General features: G+C 40.0%; 1 protein-coding gene across 1 annotated transcript in view; it reads left to right on the plus strand.

The window, feature by feature from the left end:
• Positions 1-26240, plus strand: part of LOC110168344 (tensin-1-like) — a 349684-nt gene that overhangs the window by 235181 nt on the left and 88263 nt on the right. Inside the window, exon 17 of the mRNA XM_055153272.1 lies at positions 322-438. Within this exon, the coding sequence (XP_055009247.1) occupies positions 322-438 (117 nt within the window). The remainder of the gene's footprint in view (positions 1-321; positions 439-26240) is intronic.

Genomic DNA, 26240 nt, shown 5'->3' on the forward strand with positions numbered 1-26240 from the left:
TGTTGTGGCATTTGTATTTGTGTTGTGGTGTTTGCGTTTGTGTTGTGGTGTTTGCATTTGTGTTGTGGTGTTTGCATTTGTGTTGTGGTGTTTGCATTTGTGTTGTCGCATTTGTTTTTGTTGCGGCGTTTGCGTTTGTTGTGACCCCTCTCGGCTTCCGTACCCTTCTCATTAACAACAACAGCAACAATCTTTGGGGTTGAATAATGTATAAATGAATAATAAAAATAGAGCGATACGAGCCCTTTAAGAGTGGAAAAACAATACTTTTAAGTGTTCTAAATTCTCGTAGACATTGGTGTTTTGTTGTCTCTGGTTTAGGGCTGCAGCACCTGGAGAATGGCCCCTCTGTGTCTGTGGACTACAACACCCAGGACCCTCTGATCCGATGGGACTCCTACGAAGACTTCAACCTCATCTGTGAAGACGCTCCAGACGGTGAGAACAGTTACGCTTTTAATGATCAGATCAGAGTCCGGAACATGTCGCCGTTTTCAAGACAGTTCTTCGTTTACTACAGTTTCTGCTGTTGTCGTGATATTAAAATTTGTAACTTTATTCCGGTACAAAAGGAATAGACTCGATACTCTTTGTCTGTCTCTTTCTTTCTTTCACTGTCCTCTCCTCTCCCTCTCGCTCCGTCTCTTTCTCTCGTTGTCTCTCCCTCTCTCTGTCCATTTCCTTTCCTCTCTCTTTCTCCCTCTCTCTCTCTCTCTCTGTCTCTCTCTCGCTTTGTCCTTCTCTCTCCATCATCTCTCTTTCTCTCTCATCCCTCTCTCTTTGTCCTTCTCTTTCTCTCCAACCCTCTCTCTCTATCTCTCTCTTTCTCAATCTCTCTTTCTCTCTCTCCCTCCCTCTCTCTCCTCTCTCTCTCTCTCTCTTCTCTCTCTTCTCTCTCTCTCTCTCTCTCTCTCTTCTCTCTCTCTCTCTCTCTCTCTCTCTCTCTCTCTTTCTCTCTCTCTCTCTCTCTCTCTCTCTCTCTGTTTCTCTCTTTCTTTGTCCTGCTCTCTTTCTTTTTCTTTCTATCCCTCTCTCCATCCTGCTCTCTTTCTATGTCTGTCGCTGTCTCTCTCTCTTTCTCTCTTTGTCCCTCTCTCCATCTGTCTCTAAATTTTCTCTCTCTCTTCATCCCTTTCTCTGCCTCTCCCTTTGTCCATCTCTTTTTCTCTCTCTCTCAGCTTCTCTCTCTCTGTCTTTCTCCCTCCCTCTGTCTCTGTTTCTCTCTCTCTTTGTCCATCTCTCTTTCTTTACCTCTGTCCGGCTCTCTCTCTCTTTCTCTCTGTTTCTCTCTCTTTCTCTCTTTCTCACATATAGTCCATCCTGGTCCTGTTTCTATAATGAGGTGTTTGTTGTGCGTGGCTCTGGTCTGGGTTCAGTCTGGTCTTGGTCTTGGTCTTGGACTGGTCCTGGTTTACAGAGGGCCTCACGGTTGGTCCAGCTCAGGTCAGGGAGCAGTTCAGTAAAGTTCACGCGCTTTTAAAAACGTGTGGTGCGGCGCTAACTGTAGGCACTGCTCTGTCTGAAGCTTTATCTTTAATCCGAGCTGTATTTTAAAATGATCTGACCATAAATAACTCACATTTTGTGTTTTTTCTTGAGTTTTCAGACTATCTTAAAACTTCGTTGGCAGTGTTTGCAATTACTGGGCCTATCCATATAAAACAAAAACTTAACAGAGATAAACCATGCGTGTTTTTACGTATTTTGTCACCATAAAATCACCTGAAATTGAAAAAAATCCAACTCGGATGTAATAATGTTATATGGCTCCGTGTGCTCGTCCTGAATTAGCCTTCCACCAGAAATCCTGTCTCTGGTCTGGTCTATTTAAACCGGGACTAAACCAGGACTAATCCAGAGGTCAAGAGGAGCGCTGACCTGTGACCTTTGAACTGTCAGAGGGGCCACTACAAATATCCAGCACTCAGGACAACAAATCACTTTTACTCACCGTCACTGAAGTTCACGAGTAGTAGTAGTAAGATGTACTAGTATGCCTGCCTTGAGTGTAGTAGTAATGATAGTATTTGCTCTAGTACTTTGTGAAGTTATTTTGAAGTAACTAGAAGTAGATCTAATTTGTATTTTGAGTATATACTGTATATTTTATTTTGTGTTTCCCTCAAACTTTTGAAAACTAAACATTCAGACATTTATTTACTTTCTAGAGGTGAAAGGTCAGCTGAATGATCCCATGGAAATACAAACAGGAAGTTAAAATCATACTAGGGAACTTTCTTCATGTAGATAGATATGTTTTATGTCATACTGTGGAATATTATAGCTAAACGAATAACATTTCCATGGAAGCAAGTAAGAAAAGAAGCCAAATAAGAGTCAGGTTTGTGGAGATGCAAGTCCGCAGTATTGTTTTTTGGTTTGTAAGTTTGTTTTTCAGCGCAAGCCATCATAACCAAAGTGAAAAACAAACAAACAAACAAACAAAAATGCTATTATGTTGTGTATTTCTTGGATAAAAAGAGGTTACCCACTGTGGCTTTAAATGAATGTATTTTGAACAGACGTATTTCAGCTTAGGCACCATACCATCACTTACAATCACATACAATCACATACCATCACTTACCATCACATACAATCACATACCATCACTTACAATCACATACAATCACATACCATCACTTACAATCACATACAATCACATACCATCACTTACAATTACATACAATCACATACAATCATATACAATCACATACAATCATTTACCATCACATATAATCACATACAATCATATACCATCACAAACAATCGCATAGTCACATTCATCACATACAATCACAAACAATCACATACAATCACATACAATCACACACAATCACATACAATCACACACAATCACACACAATCACAAACAATCACACACAATCACACACAATCACATACAATCACATACAATCACATACAATCACACACAATCACATACAATCACACACAATCACATACAATCACACACAATCACACACAATCACATACAATCACACACAATCACACACAATCACACACAATCACACACAATCACACACAATCACATACAATCACAATCACAAACAATCACATAAAATTACACACAATCACATAAAATCACACAATCACACACAATCACATACAATCACACACAATCACATACAATCACATACAATCACACACAATCACATACAATCACATACAATCACACACAATCACATACAATCACAATCACAAACAATCACATAAAATTACACACAATCACATAAAATCACATACCATCACATAAAATCATATACAGTCACATGCCATCATATACAATCACATAAAATCACATATAATCACATGCAATCACATACAGTCACATACACATACAAAGTTACCCATTGTGGCTTTAAATAAAATGACATGAATGTATTTTGAATGGATGTATTTCAGCTTTATTAACTTACATAATAACTTTGGATAAATTCTGAAAGAAATAGACAGAATGAAAGTAGCAAAAAACAGTTTGAAAGAATGAATTAAACTCCCTGCATGTCTCCATGGAAATGTTTTTGCTTTGTCTAGAATGTTCCACAGTATAGATTAAACCTGACTGTCATGAGAGAGACAAGCAGGTTACAGCACTACGCTACTTTACAGGTCACATCTGTGGAGACGCGTTCCTATTCACAGATGGAATTTTTGTATTTCTGAGCAACAGAAACACCCGTAATGAATAAATGCTAGATGCTTAATGTCATACCAAGCAACATTCCTGGAAAAGCAATAAGATCTCCATGGAGACAAGCAGAAAAGAAACGTTCTGTAGTGTACCTTAAAAATCCCTCACGTGTCTTGGGCCTCCTTGATTCAGTCTATAACTCTTTTAGCGTTTCTATGAGCAGATATTTACGCCTGTGTTTTTACAAAGCCCAAACACTTGATTTAACTGTAGCTGTAGTGTCCAGGAGACCGGGACATCTCCTCTGCTATTCCCACTCACGCTGTAGATCTGACCAGACGTTTCAAAAGGACAAGCTCTAAGACACAAACATGGACGAGGTTTTGGTTTAAGGACATTTTCAGAGGGACATAGGCGTTGTTAAGGACCAAAAACACTCACATGAGTTTGTGGAAGTAAAAACTGTAGTAGTAGTAGTAGTAGTAGTAGTAGTAGTAATAATAGTAGTTGTAGCAGTAGTAGTAGTTAGTAGTAGTAGAAGTAGCAGTAGTAGTAGTAGTAATAATAGTAGTTGTAGCAGTAGTAGTAGTTAGTAGTAGTAGAAGTAGCAGTAGTAGTAGTAAGAGTGTTAATAGTACAGTAGTTGCAGTAGTAGTAATAGTAGGATGAGGAGGAGTATTGGAGTAGTTGCAGTAGTATTAGGAGTAATACTAGAGTAGCAGCAGTAGTAATAGTAGTATTAATAGTGTTAATTGTGCTTGTTGTAGTATTAATACTAATAGTAGTAGTAGTAGTAGTAGTAGTTGCAGCAGTAATAGTTGTAAATAGTAGTAGTAGTATTAATAGTGTTAATAGTAGTAGTAGTAGTAGTAGTGGTAGTAGTAGTAGTAGTAGTAGTAGTAGTAGTAGTAGTAAGAGTAGTAATGGTGGTAGTAGTAGTAGTACTAGAAGTAGGAGTAGTATTGGAGTAGCAGCAGTCGTAGTAGGAGTAGTATTGGAGTAGTAGCAGTAGTAGTAGTAGTAGTAGTAGTAGTAGTAGTAGTAGTAGTAATTGTAGTAGTAGTAGTAATTGTAGTCGTAGTAGTAGTGGAGTAGCAGCGGTAGTAGTAGTACTAGTAGTTGTAGCAGTAATTGTAGTAGGTAGTACTAGAAGTATTAATAGTGTGAATAGTAGCTGGAGCAGTAGTAGTAGTAGTAGTTGTAGTAGTAATAGTAGTAATAATAGTAAAAGTAGTAAGAGTAGTAATCATAGTAGTAGTAATACGAGTAGTGATGGTAGCAGTAGTAGTAATTAAAAGTAGTCATGGTAGTAGAAGTAGCAGTAATAGTAATAGTAGTAGGAGTAGTATTGGAGTAGCAGCAGAAGTAGTAGGAGTAGTATTGGAGTAGTAGTAGCAGTAGTAGTCGTAGTAGTAGTAGTAATAGTAGTATCAGTAGTGGAGTTGCAGCAGTAGCAGTAGTTGTAGTAGTAATAGTAGTAGTAGTAGTAGTAGTAGTAGTAGTAGTAGTAGTAGTAGTAGTAGTAGTAATAGTAGTATCAGTAGTGGAGTTGCAGCAGTAGCAGTAGTTGTAGTAGTAGTAGTAATACTTGTAGCAGGTGTAGTAGTAGGTGTAGTAGTAGTTTAGTTTGGTAGTTGTACATGCATAAATAGTACTTTGTGGTCACCCCAGGTTCTGCTTGTTAAGTTTAATGCCATTCTGAGGACCTTTCTAGACGCTCCTCCAGAAAAGTTCCACAGTGTGCCTTTAACTGTCAGAAGTTTGTGGTTTAACACGATGTGGAAATCTGTGCTGAGTCTGTTTTGAGTTTGTGGTTGCACCTTACACAAGTGCCTCACCACAGCAGCAGGGGGCAGCGCTCAGGGGCGGGGAGGACAGGGACCGGCTTTTATGGAGACAGGAAGTGCGGATGACCTTTTATGTCAACAGGAGGCGTGTTCCTGTACTGCATATAAGGCCCATTACAGTTATAACCCCAGTGTCCGCGCTCGGTGAAGTTTCCCACATTTCGAGCATGAGGTCACTGCACACTCTGGAACAGTAGCACTCTTATCTGAATCACAGTCACACACTGCGAACTATGACGTCCGCTCTAAAAGATGAGCCAAATTGTAACCTGATTTGGAGTAGTTTGAACTAGATTACATTTTGACTCACTTGTTTCATGACATTTCTAAAAATAAATGTCATGATTAGTTGTTTCAGTAATGGGAACATATGGTGTTTAAAGTAGAAATCAACCAATATATCTTTTTGTCTATGTATTGTGCCGATATTTGCACTTTTTTGCGTATCAGCTGTCGGCCTTAAATCTCTTGCGTAGGTCGATATTTGGTTGAGTTCACTGACGACTACATAAAGCTTTGTTGTAAAACTTCAGAGCAATGATGGCATTGCATTAAATGAGATTACACTGCGGCATCAGGGGATAGTAATACAAACAGAACTGTAGATGTGTAAAAATGCGTTCTATTTATGTTCATGTGGACATACCATCACAGACTGTCATATACTATCACATACTATCATATAATCACATATCATCAAATACTATCACATTCAATCACGTACAATTACAATACAATCATTTACCATCACATTTAATCACATACAATCATGTACAATTACATACCATCACATGCAATCATATATCATATATCATCAAATACAATCACATTCAATCATATACCATCACATGCAATCATATATCATATATCATCAAATACAATCACATTCAATCATATACCATCACATACAATCACATACAATCACATACAATCATATATCATCACATATCAACAAATACAATCACATACAATCTCATACTATCTCATACTATCACATGCAATCACATACAATCACATACTATCATATACCATCACATACAATCACATACTATCGCATACAATCACATACAATCACATACTGTCACATACAATCACATACAATCACATACTATCACATACTATCACATACAATCACATACAATCACATACAATCACATATATCACATACAATCATATACAATCACATACCATCACATACAATCACATACATACAACAATACATCACATACAATCACATACAATCACATACAATCACATACATCAAACACACATACATACATCACATACATCACAATACAATCACATACAATAAAATACAATCACATACAATCACATACTGTCACATACTGTCACATACAATCACATGTGAACCTGTGTTTCCAGAGTCTTCACCTGCAGATAGACACATCCAAGTTTGTCTCATTCTCAGTTTATGTTCAGGTCTCATGTGAAAGTTCAGAACCTCCAGATTTCCCTCCCTGAGCTGCAGAGGCTGCAGAGGCTGCACTAGCACTGACTCATGACAGGTGAAGGTGCTGGGGTTTAGTTAGAGACCAATCAGATCAGAGAGAGACATTTTAGGTTTAATTAAGAACATGTTTACGTCGCATCTTAGGACACAGTTGCGTTATGCAATAGTAAATAAAAATCGTACAGTTTTTTTCTTTTTTTTTTAGTTTTGTCCACGTTCTCGCCCGTGTCTTTGCGCAGTTCCACACACGTCGATCACGTCCATATCTCACGTTCCGCACTTCTATTTGCGATGCTGTTTGTTTACCGCGAGATTCTCCCGCTCCGACCGCCGCATATCTCAAACCTCTGGAGAGCTCGCGCATTCTCTGCTTCCACACGCTGGATTTAAACTCTGAATCTGGCAAACCGAAGTCAGGAGTTCACCAAAAACACAAATGATATAACGTGTTTTCTAAAGCGTCAAAATGTCAACAAACACCCGTTACATCATATTTGACTTCTCTAACTGAAGACTTTTCCGCTCTTGAGGTCAAAATAAGTTCGCCGTGTATCCTCTCTGTCTAATTAAAAGGCCTGTATTGACATAGAATCAGGAAGTGTGTAGTCAGCATGCTAGTGTTTGGCTTTACCGTGACTGAAATTGTGAGATTTAAGATGTAAATTATTGTGCGATGAACATGTGATTTTATAAGGTCCGTGCCCAAGTGTGACTGCATATTTCCTTCTGCCAGTACCCCACCCTCTCTCTCTCTTTCTCTCTTTTTCTCTCTTCACTCTCGCTCTCTCTCTCCCTTCCCCTCTTTCTCTCTCTCTTTCTCTCTTTCTTTGCCCTTCTTTCTCACTCCAAAGGTGGTTCATTGTGCTTGTTCACTCTGTAGGAGGGAAAGTTTGGTCTCTCTCTCTCTCTTGCTTTCCTCTCCCTCTCTCTTTCTCCCCCTTCTCCCTCCTCTCTCTCTCTCTATCTCTCTATCTCTCCTCTCTCCGTCTGAAGGCGTTTCATTGTGCTCGTTCGTGCTGTAGAAGGAGAAAGTCTGGTCTCTCTCCTGCCCTTTCTTCCCGCTCCCTTTCCTCCCCCTCTTTCCTCTCTTCCCTCTCCCTCCTTCTTTTCTCTCCTCCTCTCCCCCTCTCTCTCTCTCCAAACCACCCGCTTCCTTCCCCCTCTCTCCCTCTTTCTCCACTAACCCCGCTCTTTTCTCTATCCCTCCTTCCCTGTTTTCTCTTTCTCTCTCCCTCCCAGCCTCCCTCTTCCAGTCTCTCCTAATGCCTCCCTCTCTTCTCCCTCTCTCTTCCCTAGCCACCCTCTTTTCTCTCCCCCCTCACTTTTCTCTCTCTCTTTCTTTCTCTCTCTCATTCTCTCTCCTTCCCCCTAACGTCCTCCCTCCCTCTCTCTCTCTCTCTCTCTCCTAATTCCCCTCTTCCCTCCCTCTTTTTCTACTAACCCCCCTCTTTTCTCTCTTTCCTCCCCTCTCTCCCGCCTTCCCCTAACTCCCTCTCTCTCTCTCTTTCTCTCTCCCCTAACCCCCTTCTTTTCTCTATCCCTCCTTCCCACTTTTCTCTCTTTCTTTCTCTCACTCTCCTTCCCCCTCTCCCTCCCACTTTTCTCTCTCTCTCTCCTAACCCCCCTCTTCCCTCCCTCTCTCTTCACTAACCCCCCTCTTTTCTCTCTCTTTTTCTTTCCCCTCTCTCTCTCCTTCCCCCTAACTCCCTCTCTTTCTCTCTCCTAATTCTTTTCTCTATCCCTCCCTCCTTCGTCCCACATTTCTCTCTCTCTCTCCCTCCCTCTCCTAACTCTCCTCCCTCCCATCCCTTCTCTCTCTCTCTCTCTCCCTCCCTCTCTCTCCTAACCCCCACCTCTCCCTCTCTCTCTCTCCGTCCCTCCCTCTCTCTCTCTAACTCTCCTCTCTCAGTCTGAAGGCGTTTCATTGTGCTCTTTCGCTCCGTAGGAGGAGACACTGTAGCCTCTCTCTCTCTCTCCTCTCCTCCCTCCCTCTCTTTCTCTCTCTCCCTCTCTCTCTTTCTCTCTTCAGAATCAGTTCTTTTTAAAAACAGCTCAGTTCTTCAGCAGCTCTGACACCTCTCGTGAGTACAGCACCGTTACACTTTTGACACTTTCATTTTGACGCATTTTTCATTTATTTAGATTTCTCCTTAAAATCACGTGTTTCTTGTTTTTGTAATTTTCAAATTGCAAAATACTTTTACTTTTCACTCTTTAAATACATTTTTAAACAGATACTTTTACTTTATTTCTTTGCTCTTGTATCTGTAACAAAATTGAGTACATCTTCCTCTATTTATGAAGGTATTTAAGGTAGTACTCAGTTACATTTGTTTGAGTAACTTTTTAAAGAATTTATACTTTTCAGAGTACTTTTCTAGCAGCATACTTTTACTCCTGATTGAGTAATATTTTTATTGAAGTAACAGTACTCTTACTTCCCACTGTGAGTAAGTGTGCAAGTGACAAAAAGCTTTTATGTGACAATACGAAATGATTTTAAAATTTCGTATTTGAAAATTTGTCAAATTTTTGAAAACACATTTTTGATAATTTTCCTTCAAATTACGCTAACTTCAAATTCTAAATCAACTATTATGTCACAGCAGTTACTTTTACTTGAGTTGTAGTATTCCCCAATATTTTTTACTCTTTTACTTTTTCGTAGTCCACGTCTTCGTACTTGTACTTGAGTAATATTATTTTGAAGTAACAGTATACTCTTATTTTAACTTTAATGGTGGAGTCCTCTAACTGCTTGTGTCCATGGAGATTTTATTGCTTTGCCTGGAATGTTCCACCGTATGGCATTTACATCTTGTCCTTATTCGCATTTAGGCGTTAAAAAAAGAAAAAAAAAAACATACGCAGAAAAACATGAGTTCTTACAGTGAGTGGGGTCGCTTCTCCGCAGACGTGACCTGTAATTTGGTCTGACGGTGTCACCTGCTTGAGCTAGACAGATTTAATGCAATACTGTGAAACATCTAATAATAAAGTCAAAACAAAGTTACGCAGTGAACCTTTAATAGAACTTATTACACTATTTTCTGTTACGATGTTGTTTCCTTTGGTCGTTTCGGTCGGAGGAAGTTTCAGATTGAATGTGTCATGTATTTCTAACTTTGTTTTTAATACAACTCTGTACATTGGCTAATCATTTATACGTTTCTTATTTCCATGGCAACGAGTCGCTACAGAGCTGAGGAGAGTGTGGACAGTTTACTTGTGGTCACGTTGAAGAGTAGCCAGATTCATCAGACGGTTTCACTTCATAGAAACTGTCTGACCTTGCAACATTAGAATTCATTCGCTCGACGGTAGGCGGGGTTTTTTCATTTAACCAATCGCTGCAATCTGAAATAACTGGTATATTAAGCTTTTCCCAAATCCCGTAGGAAGAAGGACAATAACGTCTTTCCCCTTGATAAAATTCACCAAACATTCTCTTTGTTCCGGCTTTAAATCCTCAATCTCGGGAATCGTTGCCAACACAGAATATATAGCTCTTCGCTGATTGGCTGGTGCCCGAACTTGCACTTCCGGGGTTTTTGCGAGTCAAGTGTATTCTGATTCCTGAGAAATGAAATTGAGCGGAGGCACTAGGTGGCACCAGCCTGGCTAGCGTTCAAACACCTCTAGTTGGAGCCTTTGCATTTGAGTTCAAACACCACCGACACGTATGGACCAATGGGAGAAAAATACTTGACACGCATCCAGGGCGTCTGCGGCGGTCTGCGAGTGCCTTCATTTCCCTGGGCGAGAGTGTCTTAAGTGTATTTATGACATAAAACACATCAGCGGAGGCGATCAGCGGCGTATTTATATTAATATTCAGGTAATGACTAGAGCTGGGTATCATTAAGAAGCTGTCGATACGATACATACCTCGATAGATAGGCCACAATACGATACATATCTCCATACAGTGCACTTTTGATTCGATACGATATATTTCAAATCAATTTGATACAGTTCAATAAAAATAAAGGCTAAATCATGGCCACAAACACAAACATTTTCATCATCAAAACAGTGAAAATGTCAATGTGTCACATAAATGAGTTTCCTTCCTCTAAACAATCAACAAAACTGTAGCTGTAACAAAATAATTTCGTAAAATATATCAAAAAATACTCTTGGTGATATATCGATACAGCAGTCTGCGATATTGATACTGTATAATCACATTAAACAATATGATATTATCAAATGATATAACGATATTTTGGTATTTTTGCACGCCCCGAGTAATGCCATGGTGTACTGTAGATTTCTTGTTCTGGTGTTTGTGGCTCCCGGGTCTTTTTCTTTCTTCTTCTTCTGGATGATGGCATCTTTACATCACTGGATAGTCATACAGGGACGCAAAAGTGTGTGGAATTGGTTTGTGTTTGCATGCCAGGCGGCTCAGTGGTGACGCTGGGTGGTGATGTATGTGACGTAAACACGTGCACGACATGAGCAGATCTGACCAGATCTGTCTTGGGCAGTGTTGATGGAAACGCTAGCCAGGCTGGTGCTACCTAGTGCTTCCACTCAACTTCATTTCTCTCCAACAACTAGGTCAGGAATCAGAATACAATAGATGGTTCGTAAAAAAGTGCAAGTCCAGGCACCAGACAATCAGTGAAGAGATGAGATATATTCAGTGTTGTCAATGATTCCCAAGATCGAGGATTTAAAGCCGGAACAAAGAGAATGTTTGGTGAATTTTATCAAGGGGAAAGACGTTATTGTCCTTCTTCCTACGGGATTTGGGAAAAGCTTAATATACCAGTTAGCTCCGTTACCAGCGCGTTACATACGTCATGACCAAATAGCAGCGATTGGTTAAATGAAAAAAAGTACCCGACTACCATCGAGTGAACGAATTCTAACACTGCGAGGTCAGACATTTTCTACGAAGTGAAACCGGCTGATGAATCAGGCTATCTGAACGCAGCTTAACTCTTAACATATTTAGATCACATGTTACCTTTTATAGTTTTGAAATTGCCCAAAAAAGTGTATTAACATGTCACTCCCCCTTCAGAGCACTATCACAACACAATCAGCGCACATCCCAGTAATGAAACTACCGCACATTGTATTAAGTTTGTCAAGTGTTTGTGTACAATTTGTATTATGTTTTAGTATATTCAGTATATATATAGTATATTTAGTATATTTAGTATATATATTATAGTATATATGCACAGACTCTAACCATAAGGAGGTTCTGAATAGAGCCCGGGAGAGATCACTAAATTACTCAAACGTGCATGGATGACTCTCAAACCTCTTCAGACATGCTTTTTTGATGAGCGAACAATGTCTGATGAATCAGGCTACGGAAATGCTACGGTGGAGCATATTCAACTTTTCTGCTCTGGAGGGTGGTTCAGATTTTTGCGTTTTTAAGCCCCAAAAAAGCCGTCACAGTTTAAACGAAAGGCATTTCCAGTAAAATAGTCGTTTTTACCCGCAAGCATTCTGGTGTAAACAGGCCCTCATACAACGCATCTTTAAAGCTCCTATACGCAAAATTGACGGACGTGAACCATGTTTTTATGTTGTTACATCATCAAAAACAGACCTGGACTTGTGTTTTGTTTCACTCACACATGTTTGAGTAACCCCCACCCACCTTGTGATGTCATGTACTGGTAGTTTTCAAGTTAACAGCTCCTTTTACTGAGATTTACAATTCCAGAAAAGATTAAATGATCCAATTAATTCTTGTGAAGGTGTATGGAGCACTTCCTGTATTACCACATGACAACACAGAGCGTTGAAGAGTGCGTTAAACACGTGCGAATGAAACAAAACACAGCCCTGGGTCTGTCTGCGAAGAGGAAATGACATTAGAACACAGATCGGATCAGATAATAGCGTCATATGTCTCCTTTAAATACTCGGTCTATTTTAAACACAGATCTGATCCGTCACTGCTGTAAATCTCTCTAACAGTGTTTCCTTAAGCTGATGCGTTCTTCAGGCGTTACTCATGTCTCAGGTCTGGACTAAGTCTGGACTAAGTCTTTGTCACCTCGTCGGACCTCCAAGACCGTCAAGACCCCGAAATAGTCCCCCCGCATGGTCCCGAGATAGTCCGGGTTTAGTCCTCGGCGTGATATCATTCTACTACGCCTCCCTAGTATAAGCATATTATGTAACGGCTCGACCCCCCTACCCCCTAGCCCCGCCCCCCTCCCTCAAGGTCCCAGCGCCGGAGCAACAAATACTGGTTTAATTTTAACCCAGATGCCGTCCCGTCCGATAAGCCGCAGCGTATACAGGCAATATTTTTAGATTTTTTATTTTCTCCGCGGGGCCCATACGACGCTATTTTCTCATCTACGTTACGAAACGCTCAGCTCCACCTCGTGATGTCATGAAGTGCTTCACGGTGTTTTTAAACTCAGCACACCTTCACCAGAATCATTTGGGTGGATTCAGACCTGGAATTGCCGATCTCGACTGATTAAAAGGTAAAAAGGAGCTGTTCACTTGAAAACGACCACTTCATGACATCACAAGGTGGAACAGAGCATTGTTTAAGCTTTTAGAGATGTAAACAGACTGATAATAAAAGATTACTCAAACCCAACCCCAGCTCTGTTTTTGATTATAACATGGCTTAAATTTAATTCAACATGGCGTAACTTTTCTGGTGTTTGGTCTGCTGCCTGAAAATGCCTGGAATGTTCCGCAGTATGGCATTAAGTATAAGTATATATTGTGCTTTGCGTTGGTATTTTTGTTTAATTACTTGAAAAAAAAACATGTGTTCTTTTCTGTGAATGGGCTCGCCTCTCCAACAATCTGACCCGTAACTACCCGCTTGTCTCCTTGGATATATTAGACATAAGAGTAATTATTAATGCCATACAGCGGAACATTCCAAGCAAAGTAATAACATCTCCATGGAGACAAGTCACATTATATATATAGATTTTGTGATCATTAAAAGTCGCATGTGTTGTTTTGGTTCTTAAGGTAGTAGAAAAGAAAGTTCTACCATTTTAACATTAAAAACTGTCTAGATCAGAGGTCGTCAACCTTAAAAAGTCTCAGAGACATTTGGAGTGACTCCCACAGAAAAGAAAAAACACCCGGAGCCACAAAAAATGAGGATAACACTGCATATCTTTTTTTTTCTTTTCTTTTCTGTATGCTCTGTAAAAAAGACTAGAATGTGTTGTATTTATGACATCAGTGGAATTGTGCCTGTGGATGCTTACTTTCAAATGAAATACTCAGCGTCTATTTGAGTCCTCATTGTAGGAAATAAAAATCTTAAAAATTTGAATTATCCACCTGCATCAAACCAAAAATGCCGTCGGCTTCTGTGTTTCTGTGTTCCTGTCATCATTTTATCACGTGTACTGGAGCATGAATGTGTCTGTCCATGTAGCATTAAACGCTCTGTTTTCTTCAGAAACTTTTCTTTTCTTGGATTTATCCATCATTTACCTAGCCTGATTCATCAGCCGGTTTCACTTTGTAGAAACCGTCTGACCTTGCAGTGTTAGAATTTGTTTGCTCGATGGTAGGTCGGGTACTTTTTATCATTTAAACAATCGCTGCAATTTGGTTGTGACGTATGTAATGCGCCACTAACGGGACTAACTGGTATATTAAGCTTTTCCCAAATCCCGTAGGAAGAAAGACAATAACGTCTTTCCCCTTGATAAAATTCACCAAACCTTCTCTTTGTTCCAGCTTTAAATCCTCGATCTCAGGAATTGTTGCCAACACTGAATATATGGCTGTTCGCCGATTGTCCAGTGCCTGAACTCGCACTTCTGGAGTTTTTGCAAATCATCTAGTGCATTTCGGTTCTTGACCTAGTCGCTGGAGAGAAATGAAATGAGTAAAGGCATTAGGTGGCACCAGCCTGGTTATAAATTTACCTACCAGGGGTCAAAAAGCTCAATAAATCCTGCTGCTGGTGCAGGTGCCGTAAGTCCAGGCTGCCAGATCTGTGCCAGGTGTCTCACACTGGCAGCTGTGACGCATATTTTGAGTGACAAAAGTTTTCAAAACGTTACAAGATAAAATGATAAAATGTTACAATATTATCATTATCAACAAAATTAGAATTGGATTTAAAAAAAACAAACAAAAGTAAAAATACATTGTAATTAAAATACTCATTATTTATGTTTTTTTTTATTATCATTGTGGTATCAGAATCGGTATTCAGAGTATTGAGTCTGTTTCTTAGTATCAAAATCAAGTTTGAAATTGTGACAAGAATATAAACGATAAGCAGCTCTTTGTCTTTATTCGATATCAAATAATGGGATCTCAGGTTCATTTGTGACTGTAATACTGTTTTTCACCAGCAGGGGCACATGATACATCTTACCTTAATATGAAAGTGAAAGTATATTTTTGTAGATTAAAGGGCCCATATTACACTATTTTCTGATCCACTTTGTTAACTTGAAAATTACCACTTTGTGACATCACAAGGTGGAACAGAGCATTTCCAGCTTTAGTGATGTAGATAGACTAATAATAAAGCATTACTCAAACATGTGAATGAGTGAAACACAACTCCAGGTCTGTTTTTTAGGAGGGAACATAATGTGATTTAAAGCTCACAAGAGTCAGCTTTATGTAATGTAGGACCTTTAAATTAAAATTATAACATTCAAATATTCAAAACTTTAGATCAGCCTATAATAATAACATTTGAAGTTATCATTTTCTATTTTTGTGCGTAGAAAATGTCATGTCATGTGCAGCCACGAGGAAAAACAAGCTGATAAACTTGTGGCCTTGGATTAGAAGTGACTAAAGAATGATAAAAATAACTCTGCTTTTAAAGGACTCAATGACCCAGAATGCAACAGGGGCAGTTGTAGTCCAGTGTGGGCGTGTGGGGGCAGTTATCAGCAAACAGGAGATAGCAGCAGTTTGCGAGTGTGGAGTAATAATGAAGTACTAATGAAACCTGTGTACAAAAATATTCTACTAATACTGCTACTACTAATACTACTACTATTAACACCACCACTACTACTACTACTACTACTACTACTACTACTACTATGATGACTTCTACTACTAGTACTACTACAACTACTGCTGCTGCTACTACAACTGCTACTGCTACTACTACTACTACTAGTGCTACTACTATTATGACTTCTACTACTGCTACTACTACTGCTACTAGTACTACTACTACAACTACTGCTGCTGCTACTACTACTACTACTACTACTACTACTACTGCTGCTGCTACTACTGCTACTACTACTACTACTACTACTACTGCTACTACTACTACTACTACTACTACTACTACTACTGCTGCTACTACAACTGCTACTACTACTACTACTACTACTAGTGCTACTACTATTATGACTTCTACTACTGCTGCTACTACTACGACTTCTTCTACTACTACTACTACTACTACTACTACTACTACTACTACTACTACTACTACTACTACTACTACTACTACTACGACTTCTTCTACTACTACTACTACTACTACTACTACTACTACTACTACTACTACTTCTACTACCACTACAACTTCTACTGCTGCTACTACTACTACTGCTACTACTACTTCTACGACTACAACTTCTACTACTGCTACTTCTATTACTACTACTGTTACTACTGCTACTACTACTACTGGTATTTCTACTCCTAAAGCTACCACTACTATTGCTGCTACTTTTAATACAACTAGAACTGCTACTACTACTTTTACTATTTCTACAACTTCTACAATACTGTTACCACAGCTACTACTACTGCTACTATTACATCTACCTCAACTAGAGTTGGTACTTGCATTCCTACTACTACTTTTACTATACTACTACTATACTGACTTCTACTGTTACGGCTTTTACTATGTGACTGCTACTTTTACTGCTACTGCCTTTACAACTACTACTACTATTTCTATTGCTACAGCTGCTACCTTTACTACCATACTGGTATTAGTACTACAACTAGTAGTAGACTCTACCATTATTACTACTTTTGTTACTACTTGTATTCCGACTACTACTACTACTACTACCACTTCTAACTAGAACTACTAACAACAATGACTACTACTTCTATTTCTACTACTGCTACTACTGCTACTACTACCACTACTACTACTAACATCAACGATTACTACTACAACTACTACTACTACTACCACTTCTACTAGAACTACTAACAACAACAACTACTACTACTACTACTACTACTACTACTACTACTACTACTACTACTGCTACTACTGCTACTACTACTACTACTAACAACAACAACTACTACTACAACTACTACTACTACCACTTTTACTAGAATTACTAACAACAACGACTACTGCTACTACTGCTGCTACTACTACTACTACTATGACATCTACTACTGCTGCTTCTATTATTACTACTACTGCTACTACTAGTACATCCTTCATTACTACGGTGACACATGTCTATAGTAGTACAGTATGTGTAGTATGGTATGTGAAGTACAGTATGTGAAGTACAGTGTGTGTAGTACAGTGTGTGTGTGTGTGTTGTGTATGTGTGTGTATGTGTTTGTGTGTGTGTGTGTTTGTGTGTGTGTGTGTGTGTGTGTGTGTGTGTGTGTGTGTGTGTGTGTGTATTATGTAAACAGTTCATATCAAACATGTGCAGCCCAAGTGTCTGAGCATCTGTGATGGAAACACTTCTTCTCCTCCTTCTCCTCCTCCCTCTCTCCATTCTCTCCTCTTCCTCCTCATCCCTCTCTTCATCCTCCTCCTTTTCCTCCCTCTCTCCTCTATTCTTCCTCCTCCTTTTCCCTCTCTCCTCTCCTCTTCCTCCTCCTCCTTCCTCTCTCCTCCTCACTCCCTCTCTTCATCCTTTCTTTCTACTCCCTTTCTCCTCTGTCCTTCTCTCTCTCCCCTGTTCTCTCTTCTTCTCGGCCCCTCTCTCCCTCCTCTTCTCCCTCCTCTCCTCCTCTCTCTCCTTCTCCCTCCTCCCTCTCTCCTCTCTCCCCCATCCTCTCTTCCTCCCTCTCCTCTCTTTCCGTCTCTGTCCCCCCCCCCATCCTCTGCTCCTCTCTCTCCTTCTCACCCCTCTCTCCCTTCTCCTCTCTTCGCTCTCTCTCTCTCTCCCTCTCTCTTTCCGTCTCACTCTCTCTACCTCCTCGTCTCTCCTCCTCTCTGCCTTCTCTCCCTCACACCCTTCTCCCCTCTCTCTCCCTCCTCCTCTCCTCCCTGTCCTTTCTCTTTCTGTCTCTCTCTCTCTCTCTCTCACCCGTCTCCCTCCTCCTCTCTTCTCCTCTTTCTTCTCTCTCTCTTCCTCCCTCTCTTTCTTCCTCCTTCATTATAATCACCATATTGATCTTGGTTCTGATTCAGATCATTCTTCAGTAAAACGATTGAGGAAAGCTCCAGCGTTTTCCTTCGTTCACGATTTTCAGTTGTGACACTTGTACAGACGAGTATCCGCTTTGTGTGTGTGTGTGTGTGTGCGTTTGTGTGTGTGTGTGTGTGTTGTGTATTGTATTGTATGTGTGTGTGTATTTTAAACTCTTGAGGGCCTCCCCTTTAAACCCCGTGTGCGGACTCATTACACAACAGCCAAATGTTAAAGAGTTCTGAGAAACACAAGAGGCCAGTGTGAAAGAGCCTCTGATTTATGTGTGTGTTTGGAGTGTGGAGGAGCAGCAGCAGCGGCAGAGTGGTTAGCCTTCTGCCTTATTAGATTTAGACACACTTTACTGATCACTTTATTGATTTATCTGTTACATAAGAGTGAGTTGTTGTAAAGTTGTAGGGAGTATTATCTGCTACATAAAAGTGAGTTGCTGTACAGTTGTAGTTGTAGGGAGTATTATCTGTTCCATAAGGGTGAGTTTCGCAGTTGTAGGGAGTATTACCTTGTTACATATGGTTAAGTTGTGCAGTTGTAGGGAGTAATTTCTGTTACATAGCTGTGAGTTGTTGTACAGTTGTAGGGAGTATTATCTAGCTGTACAGTTGTAGGGAGTATTATCCAGTTATACAGTTGTAGGGAGTATTATCTGTTACATAAGGGTGAGTTGTACAGTTGTAAGGAATATTATCCGTTACATAATAGTGAGTTGTTGTACAGTTGTAGGGAGTATTATCCGTTACATAAGGGTGAGTTGTTGTACAGTTGTAGGGAGTATTATCTGTTATATAAAGCTGACTAGTTATATAGATGTAGGGAGTATTACCTTCTTGAATAAGGTTTAGTTGTACAGTTGTAGGGAGTATTATCTGTTCCATAAGGGTGACTTGTACAGTTGTAGGGAGTATTATCTGTTGCATGAGGGTGAGTTGTTGCACACTTGTAGGGAGTATTATCTGTTTTTATATTTGTTAGTTGTTGTACAGTTGTAGGGAGTATTATCTGTTCCATAAGGGTGAGTTGTTGTCTAGTTGTAGGGAGTATTATCTGTTACATAAGAGTGAGTTGTTGTACAGTTGTAGGGAGTATTATCTGTTTCATAAGGGTGACATGTACAGTTGTAGGGAGTATTATCTGTTACATAAGGGTGAGTTGTTGTCTAGTTGTAGGGAGTATTATCTGTTACATAAGGGTGAGTTGTTGTCTAGTTGTAGGGAGTATTATCTGTTACATAAGAGTGAGTTGTTGTACAGTTGTAGGGAGTATTATCTGTTACTTAAAGCTGACTAGTTATACAGTTGTAGGGAGTATTATTTATTACATGAGGGTGAGTTGTTGTACAGTTGTAGGGAGTATTATCTGTTCCATAAGGGCAAGTTGTTGTACAGTTGTAGGGAGTATTATCTGTTCCATAAGGGTGACTTGTACAGTTGTAGGGAGTATTATCTGTTCTCTTTTTGCTGACTAATTGATGTTACAGACTGTGGTTGTTGTTGTTGTCCAGAACGTGTGGGATTAAGTTCATGCAGAAATGTGAGCGTCCTCCTCCGTGTTGAGACAAAGTGGTCCTCTCCTGGGACATACCAGATCCACCAACGCACTCACCACTTCCAAGATTTAGATAAGCCGCTGTCGAGGTCAAAGAAGTCCCCCAGTGTGCATCGTCTGCGTCTAATTATGAAGCCTTTTATTGTCTTGTTTGTTTGTCTTGTTTAATTAAAGAAGAACTAAACCAGGACTGAACAAGAACTAAAGTATTTCAAAATAAGGACTAAAACAGGACTGAACAAGAACTAAAGTATTTCAAAATAAAGACTAAAACAGGACTGAACAAGAACTAAAGTATTTCAAAATAAGGACTAAAACAGGACTGAACAAGACCCAAAACAGGACTAAAACAGATCTAAAACAGGACTGAACAAGAATTAAACCAAGACTAAAACAGGACTAAACAAGGACTGAACCAGGACTAAACATGAAATAAATCAAGTTTAAAATAGGACTAAACAAGAACTAAATTACTTCTAAATCAGGACTAAATCAGGACTAAACAAGAACTAAACCAAGACTAAAACAGGACTAAACAAGAACCAAAACAGGACTATACCAAGACTAAACATGATCTAAACCAGAACTAAACCAGGGCCAAACAAAAACTAAAGAAGAAGTAAATCTGGACTAAACCAGGACTAAACATAAACTAAATCAGGACTACTAAAACAGGACTAAACAGGAATAAACCAGGATTAAACCAGATCTAAACCAGAACTAAACCAGGACTAAACAAAAGCTAAAGAATAACTAAAACAGGACTAAACCAGGACTAAACAAGAACTAAATCAGGACTAAACCAGGACTAAAACAGGACTGAACAAGAACTAAACCAGGACTAAATTAGGACTGAACAAGATTTAAATCAGGATTAAAACAGGACTAAACAAGAACTATACTAGGATTAAACTAGGACTAAACAAGAACTAAACCAGGATTGAACCAGGACTGAAACAGGACTAAACCAGGACTATATAAGAACTAAATCAGGTTTAAAATGGGACTAGACAAGAACTAAATTAGTTTTAAATCAGGACTAAAGATGAACTAAATCAGGACTAAACAAGATCTAAACCAGACTAAACCAGGACTAAAACAGGACTGAACAAGAACAGAACCAGGACTAAACAAGAATGGAACCAGGACTAAAACAGGACAAAACTAGGACTAAACCAAGACTAAACAAGACCTAAATGAGGACTAAATCAGAACTAAAGCAGAACTAAACCTGGACTAAACCAAGACGAAACATAAACTAAATCAGGACTAAACGGGACTAAACGGGGACTAAACCAGGTCTAAACTATAGTAGAACTAAACTAAAACCAGAACTTAATATAGTGTTACTATGGCAGAGTGGTTAGCCTGTCTCCTCCTCTCAGTATAAGGAGGTTGTGGGTTCGACTCCTGACCTGTGAATGGAGTTTGCGTGCTCTCTCTGTGTGTTGCAGTGGCAGAGTGGTTAGCCCGTCTCGTCCTCTGTGTTTGGAGCTGGTCTTTTGCACTTGTTCCTATTGATTTGAGAGGCTCTGTATATTTAATGACTTCTTCTGAAAGGTAAATAAACAAAGGAAAGAAGTGCAAAGCCTTTGGACTCCGTGTTTGTGGTCGATAAAGCGAAAGTGCTGCAGAAGTTTGAACCCGAGCCAGAACCGCAGTCTCACAGGAAGCTGCGAGTGTTAGATATCGAAGAAGAGGCACTTTTGGGTGGCAGAAATATGGACGGCTTTTAACGAAGAGGTTCCATGCAAAAGCTTTCCCCTTCATCAAAAACATGTTTGAAGAGCTTTTCAAGGGCTTTTTAATTTAGCAGGCTTTCTCGGGCCCTGTTCAAACCCTTAGCTGAACGATTACTGTATTTTTCGGACTATAAGTTGCACATTTTTTCATGGTTTGGTTGTTTCCGGTGTGACTCATATATTAAAATGTTGACAGTGAAGCGGTGAGAGGTTCTAGTCTTGTGTGTGAGTATCTGCTGCTCCTGTTCCTCCTGTACCACTGTCACTTCACTCTACTGCACATGTCTCCTGCAGAAAGAGCCTCTGTTCTGTCTGTATCATGTCAGTCGATCGCACCATTACTTCTGCACCACTGCACAATTGAACATTTAAACAAACTGATAAAGACGACTGAGAAAACTGAACACAAATGTCCCCAAAAACAAAATCAGATGTTGCAGATTACAAACTGCAAGTCGTGAAATCTGCAGCAGAAAGAAAGTTTGGAGTGACAGAGAAACTTGTGACACCGGGAGGATGCACCATGAAACTTTCCTGAAGTCACTGGATGGATGGACAAAGTCTAGACTTCAATGACACCGAAACCATCCTGTCGGGATTCAGAAAGGCCAGAATAATTCTAACTGGAACTGATGCTGAGTCTGACGACAGCGACACAGAAGAGGAAGTGACGCTCTGTTTACCTCCAGAGGTTGAGTTGTTCAGAAGTGACACCGAGGATGAAGAACTGAATGGATTTAGTGATTTGGAGTGAGATGGAGAGTTTGGTAAACTTGTTCTGTTGTGTTGTTTATGCTATAGTTATCTAATCTGATTCATCAGCCGGTTTCACTTCGTGGAAACTGTCTGACCTCGCAGCATTAGGATCCGTTCGCTCGACGGTAGGCGGGTTTTTTAACTTAATCAATCGCTGCCATTTGGTTGTGACATATGTAATGTGCCAAATCCCGTAGGAAGAAGGACAATAACGTCTTTCCCCTTGATAAAATTCACCCAATATTCTCTTTTTTCTGGCTTTAAATCCTCGCTCTCGGGAATCGTTGCCAACACAGAATGTCTGTCTTCGTCTACTTTATTTACTGTTGTGCTGTTCCACAAAAGGGACCCAGACAGACACGATGAGTTTGATGTCATGGCTTTACAGCTCACAGATGATTGGCTGGTGCACAGTCTACAAATTCCAGGGTCTTGCAAACCATCTCGTGTATTCTGATTCCTGACCTAGTCACTGGAGAGAAATGAAATTGAACGGAGGCACTAGGTATCACCAGTCTGACTAATAGTGAAGAACTGTTCATATGTGACGTTAACAGTCTGTTGGTCTCTGTTCTATTGTTATTACTACAACTTGACTTTTGAGATGAAATGTTGGTTCCTGGTCTCTGATTTTATAAAATACATTTCCTCCAAAAAGTGCAACTTTTAGTCCATATAATATTTCTTCACGCATTTTTTGACTGGTGTGACTTATATTCCGGAGTGACTTATAGTCCGAAAAATGGAGTAGTTGTAAGATGCTTCGCCCACAATCCTATGTCGCCCATGAGTCCACACGACAGTTCAAAACTGTACAGCAACAAACCTGATGCTGATTGTGTTGTGATGTCGCTCTGAAAGGGGAGTGACTTAGTGCGAGGAGCAAAGGGATAGAACAGTTAATACCCCATAGAAGTAAAATAGCCGCTTTTTAAACTGTATTTTTTTGCTTTTTACATTTTTTCATTGTGATTTTTAGTGTGTGGATAAGGGATGTTCTAATGTTCTAATCCAGGACTAAACCGGGACTAAACCAGAACTAAACCAGGACTAAACCAGGACTAACCCAGGACCATGTGTTGCGGACTCTGTGATGTTTTAATGTGTGCTGAGGTCTACAGGAGACAGGCTATTTCCGCCCTTAAAGAGAACCTGGAGTCACAGAGGTCGTAGGTCACAGGTTAAAGAGAAGCCGGGGTCACTGCGGGTCAGAGGTCACAGGTTAAAGAGTCTGGGGGTCGCACTGTAAGGCCGAGACGACAGGAGCAGAGGGACAGGCATGGCTCCTGTCTCCTAAGTGACAATGAAGGACACTCACTATCTCCTAGTCCACTTCTTTACACAGTCTGTGGTTTAGTCCCAGTTTAGTCCCAGTTTAGTCCTGTTCTAGACCTGGTTTTAAACTGGTTAGTCCTGGTTTAGTTTGGCCAGATCCACACACTTTGACAAAACTTTCCAAAGACGAGTGGATCTGAAGTTGTGTCCTGTCTCCCTGATTACAGAGGGGTGTGATTGACAGGCGGATTAACCAATCAGAGAGACCCATGTTCTGTTCAGATTAAAAACAAATGTGGAGGGTTACACTTAAAAAAAAAAAAAAAAAAAAGGGTGTGACCAAACTCAAGGACGTTTTTCACTCTCGCAAAAATATCAAAACTCGATATACCGTATAGTAGATGATACAGTATCAATATTGGGGATTGCTGTATCGATATATCAAGAGTATATATATTTTCTGGTGTATTTTACCAAATTATTTTTTTACAGCTACAGTTTTGTTACTTGTTTAGTGGATGAAAATTTGTTTATGCGACACATTTGACATTTTCACTGTTTTGATGATTAAAATGTGTTTCATATTAACTTTGCACAAGATGTGGTTTAATAAAGACTTAGTATCACAGACATGATTTAGCCTTTATTTTTATTGAACTGTATCGAATCGATTTAGAAATATATTGTATTGAACTGAAAGTGCACTGTATCGAGGTATCGTATCGACCGCTTCTTAATGACCAGTCTTCACTCTGTGGTTCTTGGTTCAAACAGGTAGTAGAAGTGTCCGTGTGCTGGGGCGGGGTTCCTGCTTGTCCTGGTTTAGTCCTGGTGTTAGAATAGATCCTAAGTGTGTTTATGTTGTGCACAGATCTGATCTCTGTCTCTACATAATAAAACTTGAAACTTGCATAAACAAACAACAAACAAAGTGAAGTTTTGCAATAAGCCTTTATATATATATATATATATATATATATATATATATATATATATATATATATATATATATATATATATATATATATATAGTCTTTATGGGTCACTGCAGGTGCGCCTGCCTTCAGTGTCTCTGGGTAAAACCTGCATTTGACCCATCCTTCACTCCCTCTGGGTTAAACCCGTATTTGACCCATCCTTCTGTGTCTCTGGGTAAAACCCGCATTTAACCCATGCTTCTGTCTCTGGGTTAAACCTGCTTTTGACCCATCCTTTAGAGCCTCTGGGTTAAAGCTACATTGGACCCATCCTCCAGTGTCTCTGGGTTAAATGTGTATTTGACCCATCCTTTAGAACGTCTGGGTTAAAGCTACATTTGACCCATCTTTCTGTATCTCTGGGCAAAACCTGCATTTGACTCATGATTCAGTGTCTCTTTGTTTAACCTGCATTTGACTCATCCTTCAGTGTCTCTGGGTAAAACCTGCTTTTTATCCATCCTTTGGAGCATCTGGGTTAAACCCATCGTTCAGTGTCTCCAGGTTAAATGTGTATTTGACCCAACCTTTATAGCCTTTGGGTAAAACCTGCATTTGACTCATCCTTCATTGTCTCTGTGTTAAACTTGTATTAGACCCAACTTTCAGTGTCTCTGGGTTAAACCTGCAGTTGACCCATCCTTTAGAGCTTCTGGATTAAAGTTACATTTGACCCATCCTTTAGAGCATCTGAGTAAAACCTGCATTTGACCAATCTTTTAGAGCCTCTGGGTAAAACTTGCATTTGACTCATCCTTCATTGTCTCTGGGTTAAAATTGTATTAGACCCAACTTTCAGTGTCTTTGGGTAAAACATGCATTTGACCCATCCTTCAGTGTCTCTGGTTTAAACCTACATTAGAACCATCCTTCATTGTCTCTGGATTAAACCTGCATTTGACCCATCCTTCCGTGTCTCTGGGTTCAACCTGTATTTGACCCATCACTCAGTGTCTCTGGGTTAAAACTGCATTTGACCCATCCTTTTGTGTCTCTGAGTAAAACCTGCATTTGCCCCTTCCTTCTATATCTCTGAGACAAACCTGTGTTTGCCCCATCCTTCAGTGTCTATGGGTCAAAGCTACATTTGACCCATCCTTTAGAGCCTCTGGGTTAAACCTGCATTTGACCCATCCTTCTGTATCTCTGGGCAAACCCTGCATTTGGCTCATGCTTCAGTGTCTCTGGGTTAAACTTGTATTAGACCTAACTTTCAGTGTCTCTCAGTAAAACCTGCATTTGACCCATTCCTCAGTGTCTCTGGGTAAAACCTGAATTTGATACTAGTTTTCTCATTGCTTAGTATGTGACTTTCGATCTTCTGACATCTCTTGAGCAGACTGTGTGCTGAATGAATCTATCTCTGATCAAATCCAAACCCCCGATGCGACTGAAGCGTCTGTTTATTGCTTGTTGACAGAGCGGCCGTCCTCAGGTGGAACAGAATCTGCAGTGTCGGTGTCTAGACGTGTCCTCGCCGTACATTTGTTTCTCCACATTGAGCGTCTTCCATTCATCAGTGTCACAGAGAGTGAGATCCATCTTGTTTCCTCTCCGCTCGCGTTTCGTCCTGCTCGTGTTTTCGTTC

Source organism: Boleophthalmus pectinirostris, unplaced genomic scaffold, assembly GCF_026225935.1.
Source record: "Boleophthalmus pectinirostris isolate CB_2022bp ecotype Guang Dong unplaced genomic scaffold, ASM2622593v1 HiC_scaffold_1, whole genome shotgun sequence".
Taxonomy (NCBI): domain Eukaryota; kingdom Metazoa; phylum Chordata; class Actinopteri; order Gobiiformes; family Gobiidae; genus Boleophthalmus; species Boleophthalmus pectinirostris.